The following is a 25425-nucleotide window of genomic DNA, read 5'->3' as shown; positions in this document are numbered from 1 at the left end:
AGCAGTCTCAGCACATCCTGACACAAGCATTGCCTGCGGACAACCCTGAATTGTGCTGCTCTGCCTTCAGCGCCATTGATCATTAGCTTTGTTTTTTTTTACAAGTTTCCGCGCTTTTATTCATAGTTATAGACAAAAAATATTTCTGCTTTGAACCAATATGCCGAGAGAGATATTGGAAGTGTTACCGTATCAGAGGACATCCATGAATATGGTATCCACTTTTCTCGTTCGTGCATGAAACATTCATTTGTGGTGTCATGAGTGTTTTTCTTTTTGCAGAATAATTTGCCCAACCGATTCATTACTTCACAATAACCAACGTTCGAGATCTTTCCCCTCTCTGCTAATATGTCGCAAATTATCCTTAATCGCTTATCTGCGTCAGCGATCCCATGCAGTCATGCGCTTCTACCTAGACGTCAAGCAATTTCAATAGAATCCTTTGCATTCTCTCATAAATGCCAGCACTATCCACCACAGGCGGCTCTGACGTGCGTGACCAACGTTGCCCTTTGAATTTGCTAATCTCCCGTCAGCATAGTCGCGTAAACAAGAAACAAGAGTGTTGTAGATTATTCAAAACATCCGCATGCAATTGTGACTTCCTCTGGTGTTCTCCTTTATAATAATACTACGGCTAAGAAAAAAAGTCGGAGTGTGAATTGATCTTCAAATTTTCCTAGCCAGCTGCTTTGCAGCTGGCACGAACTATTATTGCGTCATTAACTCGGATTTCTGGGCACTTGAAAACAACGTTATTTTCGCTATCGTATTCGTCTCTGAAAATGAATTCGAGATAATCACTGAGCGCAATCATTGATTGCGGAGAGTTTTTGCAGAAATGAAAACGTTAAGCGAGGAACGAGATAGCGAAGACCTGAACCGAATATCCGGAAATGAAAAGTGCTCAATTTGTACTCGAGATTTTTCCGTCTTTTACAAAGATGGCGCAACGAAATCCTAATATTTTTTGATTAAAGACCGTGAATCACCAAATTGACGTGGAACGTGATGGAAAACATAAGAAACGGGATGTGCGCGTGACTCCACTCTATTCTCTCAAATCTTCCTTAAAAAAACGGCGTGGGAGATTCCTAATAGTTACTGTAGCGCGCACCGCCTATGCACTCGTGCCGCGAGCACAAGCGAGCGATCGAGGATCAATGAGGTCTTCTCGCCATCATGTTCAATTAAAACCAGAGAATAGGCTGCTGATGGAACCGGAGCGTGCGGAAGGGGCTTTTTTCTAGCGTAACTCTTAGGAACTAAGACGGCTCCTATGCCGTTTTTTAGGAAGATCGGTGGAAATTGAGTGGGACCACGCTCATATTCGTATTCGACACTCCAAACGTTATGTTCTCTAGTAGGTTTCCACACAAAAATTTCGTGATACGCTGCCTTTGAACATCAGGTACCGTAGTCAACCTCGATTCACATGATTGCTGTATCTGCGACAATTTGGATTTCGCCTACAAACTACATCCGTGCTCTGCATCCTTTTTCCTTGTGTGATAACTTTCCGAATTTTTACCATAGGAGCATAACGTTTGTTTTTTTTTATACGGTGGGTAGATTTGAGTTTGGGACCCTTCTTTCCTTTATTTCTCAGGAGAACAACTACTGTGTCACTTTTTTTTAAAGACGTTTTTGAATCTCTATTGCTGCTCTTTTCGAAATACCGTGTTCTAGGACCCAGGAATAACGTAGTTTTCCCAGAATTGTTAAGGATTAGTTGGATGGTATTCACACGAAAATAAAAAAACACTTTTACTACTTGTATCGCATGCTAGAGGAGTGGTCCCAGATCAATTCAACTATGAAGCGAATCTTTCTACGTCCAGTCCCCTTTTTGACTGACATTAGGGAAACGTAAGGTTTGAAAGGTTTGCAATGATTCATATAAGGGCACATTTGCTTGACATTTCTGTAATTTACGTGAAAATCTTCAGATTGGTAGTTTCCTGACGGTGCCGGATGTTCTTTCCTGCTCCCACCCCATCGGTTTCCGCACTCCACGTAATGCACTTTATCACGCGCTGTTCTCTTCCCCTCTCACTGTCAAAATTCCTTATGAGAAGTTTTTGTTGTTAGGCAGAGGCACTTCTTATGCAAATAACGAATCTCTGGAGTATCTCCACAGAATCTCTGCGTTATCTGCAACTTCGATGCCCTCGTTTTTTCGATCTCATCCTGATTTCGAATGATCCCTGTCAAATTCGAATTACGTTCATCTTCGCTGCTCTTTTTTTTCTCACAGAGCTCACAGACCTTGCAAAGTTCCAATGCAGCTTCATCTCATCAATTTTCCAAACGAATTTCTATTAAGCACGAGAATTCGCAATGGCACAGTGTTATGTACTACTTGAGACATTCGCGTTCCACTGCGTCACCAGCTACAAACAGTCGGTCCCATGAAGATTTATCCGTGTTCATTTCCACCATATATTTCCTCTTGAATTTTAGGTATTACTTTCTTCATTTTTCAAAACAAAAGTTAATACCTCATCTAGACAATTTTGCGAAATATCCTGCAAACTTTTGCTGGTTTTTCAGTTATTCAGGAGTACAATTTTTGAACTATTTGCGATTGAACAACTATTTGAACTAACTGACATAGAATATACAGAAACAATCGAATAAAATAACAATAGCAATAAAACATTTTACAGAAGAAGCATACAAACTCTGCGTTCTAACCAAGGAGTAGTTTAATGTTAGTATACTCTTTTTTTAAACAATCTCTTCCTGATTTCAAATGCAAACTGTGGTTCCACAAAGGAACATTTACAGTATTTTTGTGCCGTGATCTTTTTAATTTCGATCAACGTCAAACTTCTGACAATTGCCGCAAAAATTTCTCCGAGAATTGCGAGGATTCTTTGGAACTTGCTCATTTCCTTTAAAGGAATCACTCCTCAATCTGAGGTGGTACGGATTTTAGATGGAGTGTTCGTATACGGGCTCGTAGATTATGGAGAGAAGAGCGATTCCGTCCATTTTTTCCTAACTGCCGTAAAAAAACAGCCTGGAAGATATGGCTTCGAGCGTTCCGGTGCGCTATTTTCTACAAGGAGTTCGATTGGAGCGCGCCAGCCTTGTGCACGCACCGCATCTTCCGGGCCGTTTTTTACGGCAATTAAGGAGAAATGGACGGAATCCTTCCTTCCCATAATCTATGATCCCATATACGAATACTCCACCGGAAATCCGTACCACTCCAAATTCGTGGGGTGATGCCTTTAATGTAGAGGTTCTTTCAGATTTTAGTTGATTTCGGAGTCATATACTGATTCAATATTAATCGATGAGTGAGAGCTTCTCTCCAAATAGAAAGAAGCTCTATTGCATGACCATTCCTCATCACTCGTGTGACCATATACATTATACCACTCTCAAATATAACGAGCACATTTATTTACTTATTTATTTGTTTATGGAACTCAGAGGTGCCCAAACACACTGTCCAGAAAACAAACAACTTTTTGAACAAACACAAATCAGCATACTACAAATTGATTAGGTTAAAACAACTGTGGACAAGAGGTGAAAAATTTTTGATGTTGTCCAAGAACATTAGAAATAAGGAGAAAAATTTGTGAAAGACAAAGTGCTAGCAAGATATCCTATAAGGAAACCTTTAATTTCTCGTGAGAGGATTTTATTCATCCAGCGCTATTAAGACAACACTTGTTTTCAGTTCCTTGCCTAAAAAAATGGAGTGTGGTGATCTTTTCTTTGACTCGCGTATTAGATTGATTTTTTTTGTCTTAGTGTAGATTTTGTGTGTATGAATAAGTAAAGGACTACAGAGTGAACATTCATGAGCTAACATTGAGATCAGTACACGACACTACAGTGCTGTATATTTTTATTTTTCCTGAAAACAACAGACGGTAGTATACATGAGCACGCCAGTAACTTAGAGGTTGTGGAGATCGTTCCTCATTCTTGGTCCTGGTTAGTTGGTGGAAGTTTTGTTCCAATAACAATGTTATGGTTATGTGATCTGGAACCATGGATAGTCCAATATAATTCAGATTTATATGATTCAGCAGTGCATTTGTATTGCTGCTCATATTTGTTTCCTGCCGATCCTGTGATCTGATGGTGTGGTTGTGGTTGTTATTCCCGTAGCCTACGGGAGTTTTCTGGAAGAATCCAGGTTCGATAATGGGATGAATTGAGGCAATATTGCTCTGTTTGGCTGCAGCTGCCACTCACACAAAATGTTGTCAAGCTTGGCTGCGTAGTAGAAGTCGGAAGATGGAACGATGTTTGATGTCTGCTCCCACTACCCTAATTTGCGCCTCTCATGCATCTCACTCGCTATCTGTGTGGATGTTGATGAAAGTCTTAATGTTCCTGGATATCCGTGCAGATCTCCTCAATCCATACTCCACGTTTCACACTCGACCCTTCCTTGTTTCTTCACTTCATTCGCTCCTATTCTCAGCAACTCTGTTGTGAACTGCTACAAATTGTCTCGTTCGTGTGCGTTCGTCTCTTTTTTCTAGACCATCGCTGTTTATCCTGTGTTTCTGCAGATGCGATGTTGAAAACAACTTCAACAGAAGCGAACCGCTCATCGAGGCACTCAGAGACCCTAATCTACTCCGCACTTTTTCGAAAAAAGTTCGCCAAAGTTTTTGGTTTGGATAGTAAAGCCCACAAATGTATACAAACATGTCTCGAAGCCGAATCTCCTCAGGTAAAAATCGGTATATGATTTTCATGAATTTTAATTTGGATACTATAAGCACAGGAGTGTTTGGCTTGCAGTATATTATTTTTGTGTCTGCGTTCTCTCCTAATGCAGCTGCAGAAAAAAAGCATTATCAGAAAAATTTAAATTAATATCGGATTTTTTTTGGCTCTAATCTAATGAATCGTTTGAACTCACTATTCGGTTTTGAATGTTTTGAACCTCGAATAGTTCTTAGCAACATGTCACTTACATAATCCATAAAGGGTGAAAATTTAATATTTCTATTTTCAAACTCAATCTTTGCTGGTAACAGAGCCCACTCCAAGCATCATATGCTTCTTTCCTAAGTGGCAGGTGATCACCTCGGAGATTGTGATCACCAGAAAGTTGCATATCTTGAATATCTCTTAAATGGAAAGAGTTAAATTTTTTACACTTTTTTATTAAATTCTTTTATCATGCAATTTTCTGGCGCTTTGTCCTCAACAAAGTATAGCAAATTCTAAGCAATCCTATAAAAATAGCTATAAATATGTACAACACCGCCACTAACTTGTGTCCCAAAATCCGTCGCAAACCGTCGGAATTCTTGGAAGTGGCCAAAATTAAATTTTGAAAGTACCATTCGAAAGTAAATGAGCTGCTGATTTCAAATATACTTCGAGAATTTACTTCTGACAAATGCGTGGCCTGAAAACGGGCAAAGTTTCCTTAAGCCCCGTTAATTACTTTCACACCTCCGCAATCCTTCCATTGGCATATCCCGCGGATACATCTGCATGGAAGGAAGGGGTGTTCATAGGATTTCCGCTTATTTCTCGAAATTGGACAAAATGTTTATTACATCCGTAATCAGGAGGTTATTTAGAGCATTTTGGTACCCCACATCATATGTTGGTCCGAAATTTCCATTCTCTTCAGAAATTCACGAAAGTGCTCCATCGAAGATTAATAAAAAGCCATTCTTTCCAAGCTGTGAAAAATCTCCTCGAAAATTTATCAGCAAACAACTTGTACTTGACAATAGTTTATATTGTAAGTTTCTAGCTTTGAAAATGTCTAGTTTTTCCAGTGTCAAACTTACAACATTACTCTATTTCGCTATTTGGTCCAATTTTTTTTTTCTAAACCAAGAAACAAAAAGAAAAGTTAGCGATTTCGTGCAGAACTTTGGAATTTTCCACTTCTTGAAGGGGTAAAAGAGAAGTGTTATTACCTTAGAATAAATCAAAATTATTTTTTAACTATACTTTTATTCTGAATGCTTTGATCTCCTCACTAACAGCTCTCCTCTGTCATCTGATTGCCAATATTTCTTACTTTTTTTTAAGAGAAATTCTATACCTGAATCTATAGAGCGAAAAGTTTTTCTATAGAGTGAAAAGTAGAGTATTTATGTTGTTTTTGTTTGCATGGAAAGAAAACGTGCTGAAAATGCGATGGGAAGCTTTTTTGTGACGCCTAAAATAATGCCGGAGTGCTCGAAAACTGCTTACTGCTCGATGAAAATGTATCCGGGTGATGTTGTCGGAAGGCGATCTCCGCCATGGTTTCCCCACACACATGTTTTCGCTATGTGGACCTTCCTGTGTTTGCCTTGGATCGACTGCCTTTCTAGCTCAATCAACCCTTTTGGAAGAGGGCGAGGGGAAAAAGGGGAGGGTAAGCTTTGATTTTGGCATTCTAACCCTCCGTTTTGTCTCGTCCTCCCTCAAGTTTTCTTTCGAATATGAAACTTTGCCATCCGCCGCATCTTTTCTTTTCTGAACCTCACAAAATGCTGCGGCAGCCCTGATACAGTAGTGATGGTGTCTGTCTCCGGTTTCAGTCATCCAGTTTTGGAGGTTTGTATCATTTTAGTTCAGTTTCTCTTAACTATCAACGTACACTCAAAAAGGCTTCCAACTATGGAATGGTAGAGCTCAGTTAAGAAGCCGAACAGTGTACTTTATGGTGCATACTGGCTGTCATGCAACAGCTGAATTCCAAATGTAGTGTAGATGTAAGTAAGCATCGTTAAGTAGTCACTCGACTCAACGGCAACGAACCGTCATCTTCACACAAAAATGGAAGCAATTGCTTGTTGAAACAATTTTAGGAAGTGAAATTTTGGAATTCCCCAGGATTTTTCGTACTTGTGAAAGTATTGTTCTGCCATTGTTGTTTGCATTAGTGAGTTTGAGTGAGTTTTGCGCACTCTAGCTGTTGATGAAAACTCAAGAAATCTACGATCGGTAATGACTGTGTTCTCGACAAAAATAACAGAAAGCTATGTTGTTGTTGTTAGATGCAGTTGTTCACCCACATGTTGCACGCTCTGCAAATCCGCAAATGGACATGTTGTCTGAAAATGGGCAACGTCTACAGTTCAGGATCTTCTTGCATTATTCTTCTGACATTCCGACAAGTAACAGGTGCTCTGTGTTACGAAACAGTGCGTGGAGTAATCGGAGGAGGATTGACGTGATCGCATACCTTATTTCGTTTAGCCATCATGCTCAAAATAGTGTATATATTAAAACCTAGTAAGAGAGTAAGAGTTGACTGAAATGTTATAGACATCATCTTATTGGCATCTATCTAATTCAGTTTTTCTCTTCTTTTTCCTGTTTTTTTTTTCGTTGACCTATGAGAAGTTCCTATCGTATGACTCTGAGCTGCTCGTCCAATCGTGAGGAAACACATAGCGATAATTAAAAAAATGTAAGCATTGGAGTAGGAGAAGAAACAAGGTGAACAAGTGATACAAACATAAATTTTACTCCTTTGATGTTACTCAATTTAAAGAGTAAAAAGTTTTTTTTTTTGCTGAAGAGCTGCTGTTGAGAAGTTTCAAAATCAACGGCATCAGTGTGTTAGATGTGGGTATTGTGTGATGATAAAAGAAGTATAAATTAGGATGAAATTCAATACCATCGCTGCAGTTTTCATTTAGGTTGAAATAGGTATTTTTGGTAGGAAATAACTGCTATTCAAGAGAAATTGCCTCTTTATTATTCTCTTCAATTTTTTGCAGACTTCGAAACCTCGAGTGTCAAACATCACCTTTTCGACTGTAACAAGCGCTACCGGTCTTCCCACGATCGCCGCTGAACCATGTCGTCCACGATCCAGCAGGTACGCGGACTATTATCCTTATTCTTCTTCGATAATTCAAAAATAAAACTTGATACGCAGAGGTTTCCTCGAATGCAATCGATGGAACCTCTGCGTATCAAGTCTGATTTGGAAAATTCGAAAACGCTTCTGCGCTGCTATTTGTTTTGGGGTTAGCCAGTTCAGCCAGTTTTGTATGCGATTTCCGGAAATCATTGTCCTATATTTCTAAGGTTTGTACTTGTAGGATATTTGGTCATGCAGCTTGTGCAAAAATTAGATTGCTCTTCTAGGGAATTTCCCATTACTAACAAACCAAAATAGGAATTTTTTTCTCGTCCACAATTATGAGAACGGGGCGGGTATGGCGCAGTCGGTTAGAGGTCCGTTGTAGCCACAGGGTCGAAGGTTCGAATCCGTCCTAGTGCAAACCAAGCCTTTCATCCCTCCGGGATCGATAACTTGGTACCAGACTTGTCTGGGAGGATAAAAACACTGACTTGGTCATCGGGTGGTCCCGCAAGTAAGTGCAGAGGCCAACACGCGTTCAAAAACCTCAACGATTACGAATTCTAGTAAAACGCGTTGGCGCATACCAAGTGGATTGATACGCCAGTGACTTTATCCTTTTTTTAATTATGAGAACAATTATTAATTATGAGAGCTAAATTTCACCGACGAATTACAATCGTTTATCCTTTGTTTGCGCGTCGCTACTTTGGATTTTTATCATTTATAAACTGAATCGCATGTGTGTGAGGTTGGTGAATAAGTTCTTTTGCTTTTTCATCGAAGATGATTTAAAGGCATCACCCCACGAATGTGAGGTGGTGCAGATTTCAGGTGGAGTATTCGTATACGGGATGCGGGACTACGGAGAGGGAGGTGATTGCGTCCATTTCTTGCTAATTGCCGTAAAAAAAGGGCCCGAAAGATGCGGAGCCGCACAAGACTGGCGCACTCCAGTCGAACCTCTTATACAAAATGGTGCGCCAAAACGAATGAAGAAAAAAAAATGAACTTCCGGGCCGTTTTTTAACGGCAATTAAGAAGAAACGGACGGAATTACCCCCCCCCCCCCCCTCTCCGTAGTCTCCCATCCTGTATACGAATACTCCACCTGAAATCTGCACCACCTCAGATTCGTGGGGTGATGCCTTTAAGAAGAAAGCAAACGGATTTGTATGGACAGTGTATGGTCATCGTAACGCTTGCACCAAAGCACACACTGATTACCAGTGCTAGGAAATGCGGCTCTGCTTTATGTCGCTCTAGAAAAATAAGCTTGAACAAGATAGCCGAAGTGGATGTCGAAAAAAATGAACTGCTCGGATCTGTGCTTCTCTATCAGTACAATCACTGCGAGCACCAGTACGGCTCAGGCAGCGAGAAACCTCAGAATTGTTTATTCAAAATTCGAAAACAAAAACTATGAACAGCTCGAAAACTTTTCAGGAAGCGGACCATCCATTATTTTCAATAATGAAGTTTTGAAAGATTATAACAACAGTCCAAGACAATTAACAGCTACCAATTTATTTTGAAGCGTTGCAATATTACTCTACCAAAAATAAAAAGTCCTCCTCGTGGGGTTTGTGGAAGTAAATTTCAGAAAAAATGTAGGAACTCATTCGCTCAATATTAAAATCTAATAATTTCATCAGTGACTTCTCATGAACCTTGACATGATACTGACTTAATCCGAGCAAACTTTTTGGAGTTTTTTGGGATCTTTCCTGGTTTAGAAGATTTTACACTCTTCAAAACCGGAAAGGATGCCGAAATTGAAACAAAGATCTCTAAACGGCATCTCAGGTTCAACGCCGCGCAAATTGCAATCGTTACCAGCTCAGCATTCTGAGTGGGTGTAAGCGGAATGACAGTCTTCTAAATACGGGGAGTGATGTATGTTTGCACAGAGCTGCATTCTGTAAAATATTCCTGGTTAACGTCTTCGCTTGGCTCCGAAATAGTAATTACGTCTATCGTATTCATTCTTCACTTTCTACCTACTGGTGACCACACAATATCAGGCTAACTTTTTTATCCTCACCTTCAGCTGGGCAACATCCGTCTTCGTAGTGAAAATGTATGCTCGGGCAAAGTAATGCTAATTTATGCTGAGACCTTAGAAATAGGTATAGTTCCATCTTCAGATGATATTTTGGAGCACTCGTTAAAAGAAATCTGGAACGGGTAGCCACGTCTCTGCGCTTAAATTTTTCATTGACAAACAGGGCAATTATGCTTGACGAAGCCTTAGCTGGGAATCGAGAAGGATTCGGCGATTTATTTCTGCTTCTGACTTGCAACAAATCTGGAATCGGTGCTGCCAATGTGCCCCACCTTAGAGAGAGAGAAATCCTCCTACACGGATCTTTCAGGGCGAACTCATCGTTCTTCGTTAGAAGGTGTTAGGCTACTTGTTGCGGGTAACATTGTTTTCCGCTAGGCGCCGCTTCTGTTCAGAATTACCATCGTCGGACTCATTATTAGCGACGACGACAACGACGACGGCTCCGTGCTATTGATTCGGACTGACGAACGAGGTGGAAAAGGCGCCGATTCAGTTTGTATCGCTGGCTAACACTCGTGTTTTTCTCCTCTTCTCCTCTTCCGTTCACACACCTACAACATCCCTTTCCTTCGCACTACTCACTCAAATTTATGAGGTGACGAAATGTCGTAGACACGGTTTTTATTTGGAAAATTTGTTGTCACAGCAGAGACTATTGACACAACTACGTTTTTTTATGGGCGTCCCGTGCTGCTTGTTAAACAGAGCAATCCATACACATTTTATTGAAAATGGTCTATTTCTGGTTCTGAAAAAACTTTGTATTATTGCTGAATTCTCGTTTTATTTCCTTTTAAGAATTTCTAGTGTGCTTTCTAGAATGATAAGGTTAAGATTGTTATTTTAAAAAGGGCTTTCTCACTCGTTTTGCAAAGAAACTGGAACTTTTTTTTCGCGAAGGTCCTGGATTAATTCTTTATTAGTCCAGATCCTTTGCAGCACTTATTCTCAATAATGTATTCGCATGTGAAAAAAATAGAGAATTCGGAATTGTTACGAAGCTAATTCTCCGAATTCCGAACTATGCACTTACGACAAAAAAAGCAGATAAGAGCTACTTAGTCACGTTGCTCCTTAAAAAACGTATCCATTGTAACATAGCAGTACTTCCAATGCGCTGAAACGCTCCTGCATTTTATCAGTGCTTTTCCCCATATTGTTGACCTGAAGGTGATCGTAGCGTTTCATTTATCACACGAGTCCTGAATTCGTTTGAACTGATCATTTCGCTTAATCCATACGTAACGAGAGCAGTCTTTAAATACTTTGAATAAACTAATTGCGACATTCTTTCCGCAATTCTATAACATCCATTCTAGAGTTTTTTATTCTACAAGATATTTTCGAAGAGAATCCAGTAAGGAATATCGAATACTTCCCGAAATCCAAAAGCACAGAGTAGGTTTATCAAGTTTGTGGAACATTTCACTGCAATACTTTAGCTTGTTATCGCAAAAGACTATGCAGTATCATGTAGCTTTAGAATATGTGCCTACATTGCGCTACCCACTAATATCACGACACATAGTTATAATATGAAATACAGCTGTAAAATAATGTGTACTTATTCCACATGAACTTTTTCTTCGGGGTTTGCATTCATCCGGATAGGCTCTTTTTTTCTGATAGATTTCTTGATGCTCGAGTAGTTGGTTTTCTGATGCGTTTCAGTGATTGTTTTTGCGATTGAACTGTGGCTCTTGCCTTCGTTTCTTCTTCCTGGTGACAAATATACATCGCCTAAATGGAGTCGAGTCTTTATTCCAATTATGCTTCGGGTGGTCTTTGACAGCCTTAAAAACGTCGATGGCATTATAAATTAATCGCTACTAGCGTATTCAGCATCTAACATCGGGAAGCTAACACAAAGCGATTTTCAACTGCTGCGTTCCTCGTGATTTTGCCTACTTTCCACTAGTACCTAGGGTTCGGTAAGTAGTTTTCAAAAATATCAGTAAAGCGTGAAACATCCTCCATCGATATTGATGTCCCAAGAGCACCCAAAGGCATAAGTTTGCCCAAGGAGGTAACTTTTTGCATTCTCAACGTAGACGAATTAAAACCAACAAAAATTGAGTAGCGACGATGTCGACGAAGCAGTTCCTGACGCAGTGCGTCATAGGTGGTAAAATCCACCCGTCTAGCCTAGTTGGGTAAACTGAGACCTCTGATTCCTGACTTGACGGGGTACGGGGATTGTCTAAATAAGAATAATTGTAGCTATATGTCCCGTATTCCATCAATTACTCAAAAGCATATAAATTTCTCAGAATTGCCTTCAAATCCACTTACTTGACTGCATCGTTTTTAGCTTTTTCCCAGAACACTTCAAACAAACTGCATTCATCTTCTGCCAAAGACTGTAAACCGAAATTCCTGCCAAAATATCGCATATAATGAGGATAACTTTTTTCTTGGCTGTATTTTCGAACCAGAAGCTCGCAGACACAAAGAATGCGACAAGATCCTCGGAGGTCGTTTCTTTCCATCATTTTAAATGTCTTTTTTTCTCCGTAAAATTGTCTTCGACTAGGATTACATAGTCGCAGAAAAGTAGTTTTCGATTGGCTGTAAGGGTGCCTCTAAGGTTTTAGCTTGTAGAGATCAAATTTCTGCTTCATTACTTTGTGTAAACGTAACACGATTAGCATTGTAATCGTAGGCGCAATGGAGTCCCTAAATCTGCTTTAGGCGAACGCAAGTATTACATGAGAGTACGGCAGAAATACAATCCTACAAATGTTTCTGAATCCAAAAGTGTACACTTTCGAAACAAAGGGTTCCGATGCTACAACAAGGCAAAACATTCATTATAGACGTGTTTGCCTTTGTCGCTATTCAAATTCGATATTCTTTGTCTCCGTTCAAAACCTACAATTTGCACTAGATGTCGTTATATTTAGGAATTTTAACTCTCCGCACTTCTCCGATCCGATTCGTTTACCATTGTTTAAGAGCATACCTACTGAAGAAGCACTTTAAGTTATGTCCGCCATTTTCTCAGAAACATTTTGGATTCAGCGAGAAAAACCATGCTTTCGATCAATTTCTGCTGCCTTGTTGCGATTAACCTTCACAGGGATGTGCCCGTAGTGATTTCTTCATGCGTCCTGTTCTCTTGGATATTCTATAGCTGTTTTCTTCTAGTTTTTCGATATGGCATTCTTCATATTCAGCAGCAGAGATCCGGAAGAGCAATCTTTGTAAAATAACAATTGCCAGTAGTGTTTAATTATAACAAAACGGGCGAATAGACCTCCTCCGCAGATTTTTTTTCAATAATGGCAAGTTGGTGAAAGTAGCAAAGTGACTGTAGCAATTTTAGAAGGAAGATTTCTCTCCAAAATTTTTTTCAACAGTGAAGAATGATCTAATAACAAGGGCTTTATCAAAAGAGAAAAAAAAATATATAAAAGTTAGCAATAACCTTGACAATTAGCTTCTTCCTCTCTGATAAAACTCTTCTCAGAAAATTCCGCGCTTCATAAAAAAGACTGGGAGAGAAAATCTCATTTCTAACCTGTCGTATGTAGTAGTGAGTGTTGCAGGAGTTTACTCTTCTTCTTATCCTTGAATCGACATTTTGACCAATAACTCAGGTCGTTTCGCACTCTGCTTACTTCACTGCACTTTGTGCTGGAATTCATGCCTCAGGGAATACCAGCCTGCACCATATTTTTCCCTTTCAAGTGGTTTCTCCATTTTGCACTTTCGAACTTGTGCTTTCGATAGCTTCAAGAATGGCTTGGATTCGCTCACGTTAATCACTTCCATTTTTTCTTGATCGAATGAGTTGTTCTGAACTAAGGTACAGATCAACATTAAGCCTACATTTCTCGAGCCTTAAACTCAAGCTGCTTGGAATTTTTGTCATTTCACTCAAAGCGACGTTTTCTTCTACGCCTTCTTTGTGCCCACTGAGGTGCCATCTGTAGAACTGCCACAAACACCGTTGTTGGATAATTTCGCACTAGTTCGAAGGGCTCTGCTTTTTCCGCAGCAGCAATTTGCCAGCAGTGAATCCTTGAGGTATTCAGCCGGGCGACTGCGTATGCGCACCGCAACGCACGCCCTTTCCTTGGGTGAACCATTTCTTCTTTTCTCTTTGCACTGCTGCAATCGTTAGATCATTGCTCACAAGCGGTTTTTGTTCACGCTCTGTGTCGACTATAGATTCTCTTGCACGGTGAATGTTCGAATTAAACATTCGTTGAACTAACAAATACATAGATACGCCACACTAGTGTTACAAAATACTCCAATATCTCAATCTTACAATAAGAACACTAGTAACTTTTACTAGCAAAACATCCTCCAAAATCCATCTTTTCGTACAGTTTTGTGCCCCTACAGCACTAGGATTCTTTTCCATTCATAACAGTGGAGGGTTTTGGCTGTGAGAAGAAAGGAGCTCGTGCGTGGTGTTCATGCAAAGTTACGTGCCTAACCGCTATCGAGCCTTTTATTCTCTTTTGAACCATGTTATAAGATCATAAACTCAGGGGGGAAATATTTGGGAGCGATCTCGTTAAGCTGCAGGAGCTTCGTAAAAAAGTAGGGTCTTTTTTCTCGCGAATAGGGAAAAGAATCATTTAGCGTCGAAAAATCCGGTCTAAATGGTTCTTTTTGTCCTGCTTCGCATAGCAACGTTTGCACAGAGAATCGGGAATCAACGAGGATCACGACCAAATTGTGTTCCTCACAAACTGAGCTTATAAAGGAATAAGCTCTAGTTTTTATTTCATTTTTGGAAATTAACGTTTTCTGCAAATAGGGATACCGTTAAAAGCGCATTCAAGATGCTACTTCATCGTTTATTTGGTCATCTGTCCGTTCATTTACTATAGTAGGCGGGAAGGATAGCATGGTTCCCACAGTACCCCAGGAAGGTAGATCGCGTATCTGCCAGTTGATAAGTATACACCGAGTGCTAGGGCTTGGCAACGAGAATGGTAATCCAAACAAGAATCGACGGCTACGTTCATATTGTTTGTTAATTAACAATTATCTCTGAGCGTTTTTCTTTTCAATTTAATATTTTATTTTATGGCCGCGAGCGGTACTAGTTAGCACCCGATGATACTGCAAAGAAGGAGGGGGAAGGAAGAGGGTTGCGGATTGAGCGACCTTTGTTTAAAGACAATTATTTAACTAACTTCGCTAGTGAAGTTGAACGGGCAAGGCTACGAGGCTCTGCTTCGCCCCCCATATTCGCTAGACCTTTCGCCAACCGACTATCATTTTTTCAAACATCTGCACAGCTGCCTAAGCGGTAAGATCTTCCAAAACCAAAGCGATACCGAGGACGACTTCTGGAAGTTAGTGAACTGCAAAAGCTCGGAATTTTATGTAGCGAGAGAAAGCAAACTTGTTTCTCATTGGCAAAGATGAGTGAACTGTCTTATTTCGATTGATAAAGTTGGTATTGAGGTGAGTAATAGCGTTTCGTAGTGGATATTAAAAAAGAGACATTATTTTTGCACCAATCTTACAGCTCTGCGAAGTACACTGCGAACCTTGCTTGGTGGCAAGCCAATGCTACAAGAAATATGTTTACCTGTTGCAACTATGGATACCAACCTCCTGGGTCGTTCAAAGGCATCCCACGAATCTGGGGTGGTATGGATCCCCGACGACTAATGACTATACGAGGTCGTACATTGCAGAAGCGTATGGGATAAAGCTCATTTCTTCCTAAGTTCCGTAAGAAAGGGCCCGGATGATGCGGCGTGCGCACAAGGCTGGCGCGCTCCAAAGAATTCGTAATTGAAAACAACGTCCCGAAACGCTCGAAGTTCTATTGGAGCGCGTGAGCGCCTCGCCTCTTCCGGGCCTTTTTTTTAGCGGGGGTTAGGAAGAAATGAGCGTTATCGAAACCCGCTTCTGCAATCCACGAACCACGTATAGTCATTTAAACATAGTCATAGTCATTAGCCATCGGAAATCCATACCACTCCACATTCGTGGGGTGATGCCTTTAAGTGGTAGGAAGCTCACAAACCAATGATAGGCTTTGAAAATAAAATAGTTCGGAAAAATTCTCGATGTTGGTTACTCTCAGGTGCTAGTCTCTCATCTTTTTAAGAATTTAAAATTGTTTTCTACAGATCAAATTCACCTCTGGTAAAAATCCTCCAGGGATTGAAGAACTTCAAAATTACATCCGTGGTTGCTTTAATCATTAGTCCTGTACTACAAACAAATACATTAATAGCAGTCTGATTGCTGCGGAATATGATGGGTGTGATATATGCCAGTGACCAAGTTGTTTACGATCCTTGGTGTCCGTTCCCTATTTTTGTTTTCATTCCTTCAGACAGTTATTTGACCAGTCTCACAACTCCCTTATCAGGTTTCATCGAGGTACCTCTATTCATCGCCACGCCTCCCAGACTCTCCCCTCACTTCATCACTTTGCTTGCGAATGCCTGATTTTTGAAGTAAATCCTCGGTGGACTCGTCCTGTTGCGAATTTCAGAGAGATTGCTCATTTCGTTACGGGCTTTTCATGCACTCATCTTCGCTTTACATCGGGGCACGTTCGAAGTCTGCCTTGAGCTTCACCATTACATGCTTGCGTCAGCCAATTCGATATGTCTATAATTTGGTTTGAAGTGCAATGAAAATGTCGTAACTGTCATGCTAATCCGGTGAAGTGCAAGCGCTTTGGTGCTGTAATCCGCGGCACGAAGGTCGAACCGTCTCTGAAACAACGAGGCCGCACACTCGCACTCATTCGATTAGACTCCGCCTCCTCTGACAACCTCAGCACTTTTACCTTCCATCTCCTGGTGTCACATATTCATATCTCGTACATCGATAGTAGTACGACAGCTTCAGCTGGTGACTGGTTCCCGAACTGAGTTGCTAGCAGTATGAGACGGTGATGAAGTATTGCTGGAAATCTCGGGATTTCGTTATACGAAGCTAGGAGATACCGCCATTGTTTGCACGTTGGCGGTGCTCAGCCACGCTTAACAATCTTTTAGTGTTTTTCAAATACAGAGGAACATAGTACGTTTGTACTTCGACAACTGAAGAACTCCCATACGCTAGCTGAAGCTTTATGAACACTTTTTTGTAAGTGTGCAGTACTCTTCGAAGACAATAAGTGATTGACAAAGAATTTTTTAAATTTTCGTTCCATAATCCTTTTTTTGTACAAACCAGTAATAAATATTGCATCGTTAGAGAAGTCGCGATTCAAACACGAAATTATACAGGTCAAAATTATACGGGATTCGCAAGATTTTCTGTTTAGTATAAGTCTTCTTATTTTTTTAATCTATAAAATGACCATTGATAGTAATGGCGTTCTCTAAATTGGTGTCGATATCTTGTTATTGAAATTTGGCATTGAAATAAATGTTATCATCTGGCGCCATTTCGTTGAAGAAACTGGTCGAAGTATATCATAACTGCTTCCATACACGGGATTTTATTCGAAAAGCCTTCTAAGATCTCTTCGGTCCCAATTTTTCGGGATTTTCTGTTGATCGTTCACGTTTTTGTACTGATCCGGCTTTAGTTTTCTTTTTCTTTGCTTGTTTTCACTTTTACGTCTTGACGCTACGTACTCAACTCTTTTAATATATAAACGCTCAACATTTATTATTATCTAGACGAGCTATTTGATAATAAATTGTCATCTTTATTCCGTTCTGAAGTATCCACATACAAAGATAACTTCAAGGTGAAAGTTCTCGTGTACCTGCGGGTATGGTCCAGAACGCGCCTACAATTATAACCCCACCAAAGCCGTTGTTTTCTCAGTTCTTTAGCGGACCAACCGGCTAACACGCAGCATAACAACTCTCCCATTATTCGTTTTTTATTGTGGAAAAGAGTTTCAGCGAGATTGTAGTGTACCTATAGAACAATTGAAGTTTTTTGTCCTTCCTTCCTTCTTTCTTAGTCCAACTTTTTGTGTGGCAATCGTATAGCGCGACTCCTGCTCAGATCCTTTGCTGCCCACACGATCTCTAGTAACGTTAGTGTGTTTATTCTTCTAATTCCCTAATGTCATACGACAGAACTATCGAAAGGACTCGTCACTCTTCTGTTACACACAAAGTACCGCTTCGAGATGATGGATTACCGTGGTGTATCCTGGTGAAAATGGGTAATGGTCCCGAAGGTTAATTGGAGTCCAAGGGTAAGGGAAGAGTGTGATGTGGGTGGATGTGTGAGTATGTATAATCGAATAGGGGGAACTCGCCGATGCTGTTCAGTTCGGCCCTTCCTCAGAGCTGCCAACAGGCGACCAATGACCATCACCACCTCGTAGCTCTAGTCAACTCGCCTCGACTTATCGATTTCACTCTTTCTGCTCCTTTTGACGTCAAGTTTTCCGTTTGCTACTCTTGCGATTAATTCTATTTCCTTCTACGTTTTTTCCCCAACAATCTCATTATCCGCCATTACGAAATGAATTCTCGTGACATGTGGATTATAATTATGTACGAAATTACTTGCATCTTTGAATGGATGGTTCGGTTGAAGGGTTGGATACATGATGTGAGCTGCAACAGTAATCTTATGGACAAGGGCGGTGCAACCGAAATCCAACCATTCGGTGTGCTTGTCCGACGAAGGATCCATGCTGCTCATCGCGATCTCACTCGTATCCCAAACGCTATTGAGGCATTCGCAAGGTACTTAGACTTGGAACTGACGTGAGAAGATTCTTGAAATTCTTGGAAAAGGAAATAGCTACATCCTTAAGGGACTCTGTTGGAGAATGAAAAATAAGAAGTGAAAAATAAAAATATGCAAGTTGGTTTTATGAAATCACCTTCATTTGTTGCCACTCGTATACACTGTGGGCCCAATTTTACGGCATAAAAAGAACAAACATGGAAGTGCAACACAAGTGCGTCGCTCCCGCACATGATTTTCATCGTATCGCTGGAAAAATCCTGTGTGTTGCGGCGACATGTGAGCACTGTTTTTGTGTGCACCTAAATGATAGAAACAATCAGTTTGAAAATTCAAATTTGCTTACAAGCACTCTTTTTTGCAGCTATTGGAAGCCAGACTCATCACCAACCGCCGACGGCCATTCCTCACATGCCCAGAGTTCACCAGGTTCGTGAATTTTTTACAAGACTCTTTTTCTTTCAACTTAAGTTTCATCTTTCGGGGAAATTGTTAAGCCAAAACAATCTTCCTCATGTAGGACTTGAAAGGAAGAAATAGGAATATAAACTAAAATATAACGGCATTAACTTGAAAAAAGATCATTATTCCTACTTTTTATCTTTGGTGAATTTTCCAAAAACATCTTTGTTCCGGATGTGCTCTTAGAGTTGTCGTTTTAGGTACCTCATCCGGAAATGAAAGCCCGAGCATAAAGAAATATGCAGTCAGAAAGGAAAGGTATGTATTCAGTTTCGTAGAGAGATATTCGAATTGTAAAACTGTTTCTAATCACCCTTGCAATCCTATTTATCCGAATAAGAAACATTTGGATCTACCGATGTACATAATCGATTTTTCTATTTTAATTGTGTTTGTTGATGTGTACACCTAAAATTATTCGTTTCTTCATTCAATCATATTGTTCCGAATATGATGCGACGAGAAGCCTAAGAGTCTTAAAATGAAGTGAAGTTCGAAAATGCCTCTCAACTGTGGTCAAAAATTTACTCCAGAAAAATGTATAAATATATAATCATTCCGAACAAACGTTCAGCTCATTGATGAAACTTCACACTTTGATCCGTTCCCATTCGTTAAATTCTTTTTTTGGTTTCCTACACGCGATATAAGGAAGCTGCTAGCAGTCAGTCTTGGAGCCGTGAAGTGTTGGCATGCCAAGACAAATAGGTTTTCGTATGATGATGGTCCCACGAGAGCGCCTGTGAGACTTCTATGAATGTGAAAATATACGGTGGTACTAGTCCCTATTTATGAAGAATTCCTAAAAAGCGAATGGTTCAAAATACCATTCGCTTACATGTAATCTTTGCATCCACATCTGAAGATTTATAGAGCACGTTAAGACGGCACATCCTAGCAAAATTACTCACTATGCATCCGAGTGCAATCTTTGCTGCAGCTTTATCCGTGTTTCTGCAATCACCAGCGAAATATAGAAGAAGAGAGAGAGATACAAGGAAGTATAGTACAAAATTACTGGAGAAAATCCTTTTTTCTTTCTCACCATCTCCGCTCTGGGACGAAAGTGAACGTGGACATTTTACATTGAAAATTATGAAAGCTTCCCTCCATATGTGTTAATGATAGTGGAAATGTACACATAGGTGTGTATTATTTCAAGAAACAGGAAAGTTGGAGGGGAGAATGGAGGCGGATTGATAGGAATGGAAGCGTTGTTTCAAGGGCACCTAGTAGTAGCTCAGTTGATCTTCGAAGGTTGAAAACCCAACTGAATACGAGTCAGAGACGAGGATCTCGTCAATACCCACTAATTGTGTACCTCCTAGACAATTATCACGTAGAAGAGAAACCAATTTTATTTTCATTGTTAATGCATTGCATCCACCTCGGCGTATCCACACCTTTTTGTGCACACATATGACCGCACAAACACTTTTCGTAGAATAGTGTTTTTTAGCGGTAGAGATAATTACTCTTCTATTATTAATCAGTGTGTCCTAGCTATTTTTAATTGTATTAAAGCCTTTGCGATTTTTTTTTGAATGAATAAGATTCTGAATTGATGTCATTTCTAAGTGTTAGAAAATAAATAGCTAGAAAAGATGTGATGTGAAATGTTATGTTTTATACGAAAACTGTCTTACTTGTCCATTGTTGTTCATTCCTTCTTATTACAGCGGCACCTTATGCGACACTGTGATCACAACAGTCGATGGACGAAAATACGACACCAAGGAACTCGACAACGACCGAGGAATGTCGATGGTCGCTGATTGGTCGTTCCCGATCTTTGACATCGCCGACAAATACCGAGATACTGTACTCAGTCGAGTGGGTGGTATCTTCGTCTTCTCATGGGATCCGTACAAACATTTCGCCAATATTTCAGCTCACCTATACAGTATTCAAGCAGGCAGATTTGTTTCGGATATTCAAGCTGTCACCTATAAAATTTTTCAATTTCTTTCACGCTCTTGAACGAGGATATTGGGATATTCCTTGTGAGTGTAACTGTATATGTACCTTATTCATGAGTCTGGAAACTTTTCAGTTCCTAACTTTTTCAGATCATAACCAAGTTCACGCAGCCGATGTTCTACACGGCTGTTACTACCTCACTTGTCATCCTGTACGGCCTCTGATAGGACCCACCACCTCACCTGATTCTCTTCTTCCTCCGCCTCTCACTTCGGCTGCACCTATTTCATCTAGTATGAGCACCCTCGAGGTCAGACGATTCTTTTTTGGTCGTTCAAGACTTAGCTGCGAACGTGGACCCGTTTTTAGTTAATGGCTCTCTACACTGCAGCAGCTATGCATGATTACGACCATCCAGGCCGAACAAATGCATTTCTGGTTGCTGCCGAAGACAAAAAGGTGCAAAGGTTTTCTGTTCCAATTCTCTTCCTAATCTATGAGACTTGCTTACAGGCGATCTTGTACAATGACCGATCTGTTCTGGAAAACCACCATGCAGCCGAAAGTTGGCGATTGTTGCAACTGTCGGAAAACAACTTCATTGAAACTCTGGATCCAGCAGAAACTAAGCGATTTCGGTAAACAAATGTCACACGAATATTTCCTTTTTTTGGCGAATATTTTTTTTTGGAATCTACATGTTTGAATGTCTCACCTAATTATTGAAATCTCAAGTGAGCATGCGCTTATGGTGCATTCATCGTTTTTATTTGATTGTCTTGAAGACAATCGACAATCTGAAAGATTTGTATTTATCCACTGGTGACAATAGGAACTCTTCAAAAATTTCATAAGGAAAAACTCACCATAATTGTAGGTCCTATAAGGAAAAAGAACGAGAAAGAATACATAAGTTTATCTATAAATCCAAATTAAATTAATACACATAAATTTATGTTTACCATAAATTTACTTGCCAGATAACATTGCAGTCCCTCGCAAATTTATTGAATTTCTCTACCCTACTGGTGACTGCACGAGGAAATTGAAATCATCGCTTACTCCTGAAATGTCTGTGAAAACTAAGCTAAACTTTTTTATTTACATCATCACAATCTCTTCTCTTTCTTTTTGATTTTATCTCGGCGCATCCATTGTCAACATCACCTGTTCAGATACCTCGTTCTCGAATACATCCTTGCTACTGATCTCAAGCAACATTTTGAGATTATCATGACTTTCAATGAAAAGGTAACTCTTTTGAAAAAGTTTAATTTCTGAATAAAGGGGAATATTTCCTGTGGAAATTCATTGCAGAGCAGTGAAATGGAGCTCCAAAATGAGTCCGATCGACTTCTAATGGCTAAAATGATAATTAAAATGGCTGACATTAACAGTCCAACAAAGCCATACGGTTTGCACAGACAGTGGACAGATCGCATCTGTCAGGAGTTTTACGAACAGGTTGGTAACAAATCCTAAAACAAAACAAACAAAGCAAGGTGAAATATGATATAAGGAAATAGTAGTAATGAACCAAAATGTACATAGCAAGGTGTAGTGTGAAAATATAGTAATGTATATTGAATATAGAAATTTCAAGTACACATTTGGATGGGGCATTCCACAGGTGATAATAAAGAGGTTACGACAACTTGAGTTCGGTGTGAAAAAAGGACCTGGTCCGAAATATGTTGAAAAGAATTTGCTGACAGTAATGGTTTTTTGAAGACTTTGAAGAAGTACCATGCTGTTTTTGTCAAGTTATCATCTCAGCTGCTGATCTCTGTGTTCGAAAAACACCAAGATATCGTTTCTGTTCTTTTTGGGATTCTCTAGAAATAGAAATTTGTGCAATTAGTTTGTTATTTTCATCACTATCTTCAATAGTTCCTGTAGCAATCAGTATTGATTAGGGTGACGAAGAACGAAGGCGAAGTATGCCCATTACCCCTTACATGGATCGTAATGATCCTCAAGTGGCCAAACTACAGGATTCATTTATCGCACACGTTGTCAGTCCATTAGCTGTCGCCATGAATGAGGTAGCATTTTGCTACAATAGAATGCTTAAGCGAGAAACTTAGAAGAGGCGTTCAGGCTGGTCTCCTCCCCGTTCTGCCGGGCTTGGTGGAACCCGAAATGATGATTAATCTCAAACATAACCACCAGAAATGGCTGCACGAGATTGACAGCACCAGTGCCGACGCAGGTATTTCCAACAAATACGTCATAAATTACTACAGCTCTGAAATATTCTACCTGTTCGGTTTTGTTATCTTGCGTTTCATTTTTCGTGTTTAGTTCCGACCCTCGGGAACGGTGTTATAGAGGAGGAAAGTTCAACCAGCGAAAGTCCCGACAATCAAAAGTGCAGTCCTTCACTTGACTCCGAAGTTGAGGCACGTTTATTTCATGTGTTCAGCTTCTTTTTGATTATAGTTTACGCTTTTCACGTAGTCGCCAATGTAGAATAGAGGTGTTTTCCAGCTAGAATAGAGTTTATTTTCTTCTTATTTCTTGCTGTATTTTGTTTTCGGAGGAGACAGGGGAGTACAAAGAGAGCGGTGCGGTGATTTCAGTGATTCCCTCTATGTGCATCGTACCGTACTTCTACTGCTCATCCCACACCAACACTCGCGTCTTCCCCGTACTCCTCCTTTTGTCCTACTATATTCCTATGGTCATCGCCGATCTTTTGCACCACAAATGGGTGAGCAGTACACCACACACGCACATTAACAGAGTTTTACTAACAAATCGTTATCACATCTAACACCACATGCTGTGCTCGTTTATTTGTAGAGGTAACACTTATATTCCTTCTACCTTTTAAGAGGTAGAGGAACACGAAATTCGTATATTTAAAGGCATCACCCTACGAATCTGGGGTGGTACGGGTTTCAGGTGGACTATGCCTATACGGGGCCTTGCGACGCCTCGCGCCTGCGATTCGTCCGAATGGGTTTTCGACGAATCGCAAGCGGGGCGGGGTTAGCATTCCACGGTCGTCCGTTTCCACTGATACAGGGAGAAACGGACGGAATACCCTCTTCCCCAAAATCTACGACCCCGTATAGGCATAACCCACCTTGAAACCCTTACCACCACAGATTCGTGGGGTGATGCCTTCAATCATTCAATCTTCCCAAACTTGCGCCACCTGAGCAGCAGTTACTATGAGATTGTGAGAGATATGGAGTAAAAACACGCGTAAATGATATCCGATGTTATGCGTGACTAAAAGTTGGAAAAAGCAAAGAAAAACACAATGAAGCAGGAATGTGTTGTTTTTTCTATATGTTGACAAGGTATGTACATACTTGAACACGATTGCTGAGGATTAGCTGAAACCTCGGCCTCTATCCTTGAAAATCTTTTGCTAGGACAATTTCGATGAAAAGATGAAAAAGGATGGATCTTTTAATGGCTAAGTTAGGGATTTTTTAAGGAAAAGATCTCTTTCAGCGGACCTTTTTGAGGGATGAGAAAAATGGACGGGAACAGGAACCTCTTTTCTCTTATCTGGCAGCAAAATTTTTTCCCTTTAGTAAAAAATTGAACTTGAAGCCCTGGAAAACATCTATACAATTGAGCTGTTACAATTTTTGAGACCCCGTCCTACTTACCTTCGCAGTGAAACGCTTTTGGACGGCTTTTTGTGAAACGTTTTGTCTTTCCGTAGATAAAACGATGGCGCCGATGCTAACGAAAAGATATTTATCTGTGAATGCAATACAAAATATACTCAATCATCCACATCAATACGAATAAAGAAAGACTTCACAGTTCCACGAAAAAAGAACTGCGTGCGACCGCGGTAAAGCAAGGAAAAGGAGCTTATTGATGCCATCGCTATCGAGGTATAGTGCTTGCCTCTGCTGGGAATGTAACGCGCCGTTCCGACACAATACGTTGCTATCACCTGTGCAGAATCTGCTTAAAGTTCCATCGTAAGATTTGCGCTAAGTGAAAATTTGAATTTGAAGAAAGAATTTGATTGAAGACAACTAGTGTTGTTAGCGCCATAAGAACATTTTAGAAAACTACATCCATACGTTTTAGTAGATTTGTGAAGATGTTTTCGAGAAAAAATCGCCTCTACTTCTTTCACCTCTATTCTGAGGCCACTTCCAAAGTTTCAAATTTCCAGATTGTTGTAGCATATTTCTGGCATTTTTCGTTAAAAATGCGTTATTTGTGATTCATTCAAAGATTAAGGAAACACAATGAAAAAAAAAACAACTGAATTTTTCACAAGCGGTAGAGCATCAAGAGCAGAACCTTATACGTATCCTGAGTGTTACCATTTTGCGTTCCCTTACACAAGCTTCCATTCAACTAATCTTCATATTTTCCAAATATCCACATATATTCAATACGGGGGACGTTTTTCAGGAGCAATTCGATATGTGCACTATTCAAGAGCATGACGAAGAGGAGTACTTGTAGCCGTGTGTAGCGTCAACGTCAGCATTCCTCGTAAAAACGCCCATCTGCCGTC

At 40.2% G+C, this 25425-nt stretch overlaps 1 protein-coding gene across 6 annotated transcripts in view; it reads left to right on the top strand.

Moving 5' to 3' along the window:
* The window catches only part of RB195_019477 (uncharacterized protein), a gene marked incomplete at both ends in the record, with an annotated part of 72996 nt that extends 47623 nt beyond the window's left edge, over positions 1–25373 (top strand). For 2 of the 6 annotated variants that reach the window (XM_064187333.1, XM_064187335.1), the window contains 14 exons: positions 7725–7825; positions 18904–18968; positions 19202–19259; positions 20681–20834; positions 20893–21004; positions 21071–21231; positions 21291–21380; positions 21435–21559; positions 22097–22172; positions 22239–22385; positions 22838–22966; positions 23022–23133; positions 23226–23323; positions 25320–25373. In XM_064187333.1, the coding sequence (XP_064043212.1) occupies positions 7725–7825; positions 18904–18968; positions 19202–19259; positions 20681–20834; positions 20893–21004; positions 21071–21231; positions 21291–21380; positions 21435–21559; positions 22097–22172; positions 22239–22385; positions 22838–22966; positions 23022–23133; positions 23226–23323; positions 25320–25373 (1482 nt within the window). Of the gene's footprint in view, positions 1–4552; positions 4712–7724; positions 7826–10273; positions 10392–18368; positions 18536–18903; positions 18969–19201; positions 19260–20680; positions 20835–20892; positions 21005–21070; positions 21232–21290; positions 21381–21434; positions 21560–22096; positions 22173–22238; positions 22386–22837; positions 22967–23021; positions 23134–23225; positions 23324–25319 lie in introns of those variants that run through there. The other 4 variants (XM_064187334.1, XM_013441540.2, XM_064187332.1 and 1 more) reach the window with 4 other exon arrangements.
* Between the last annotated feature and the right edge of the window lie 52 nt (positions 25374–25425).

The sequence above is a fragment of the Necator americanus genome, chromosome II, assembly GCF_031761385.1.
Source record: "Necator americanus strain Aroian chromosome II, whole genome shotgun sequence".
Taxonomy (NCBI): Eukaryota; Metazoa; Nematoda; class Chromadorea; order Rhabditida; family Ancylostomatidae; genus Necator; species Necator americanus.
Note: the sequence above shows the minus strand (reverse complement) of the source record. Positions and strands in the feature narration are given on the sequence as shown.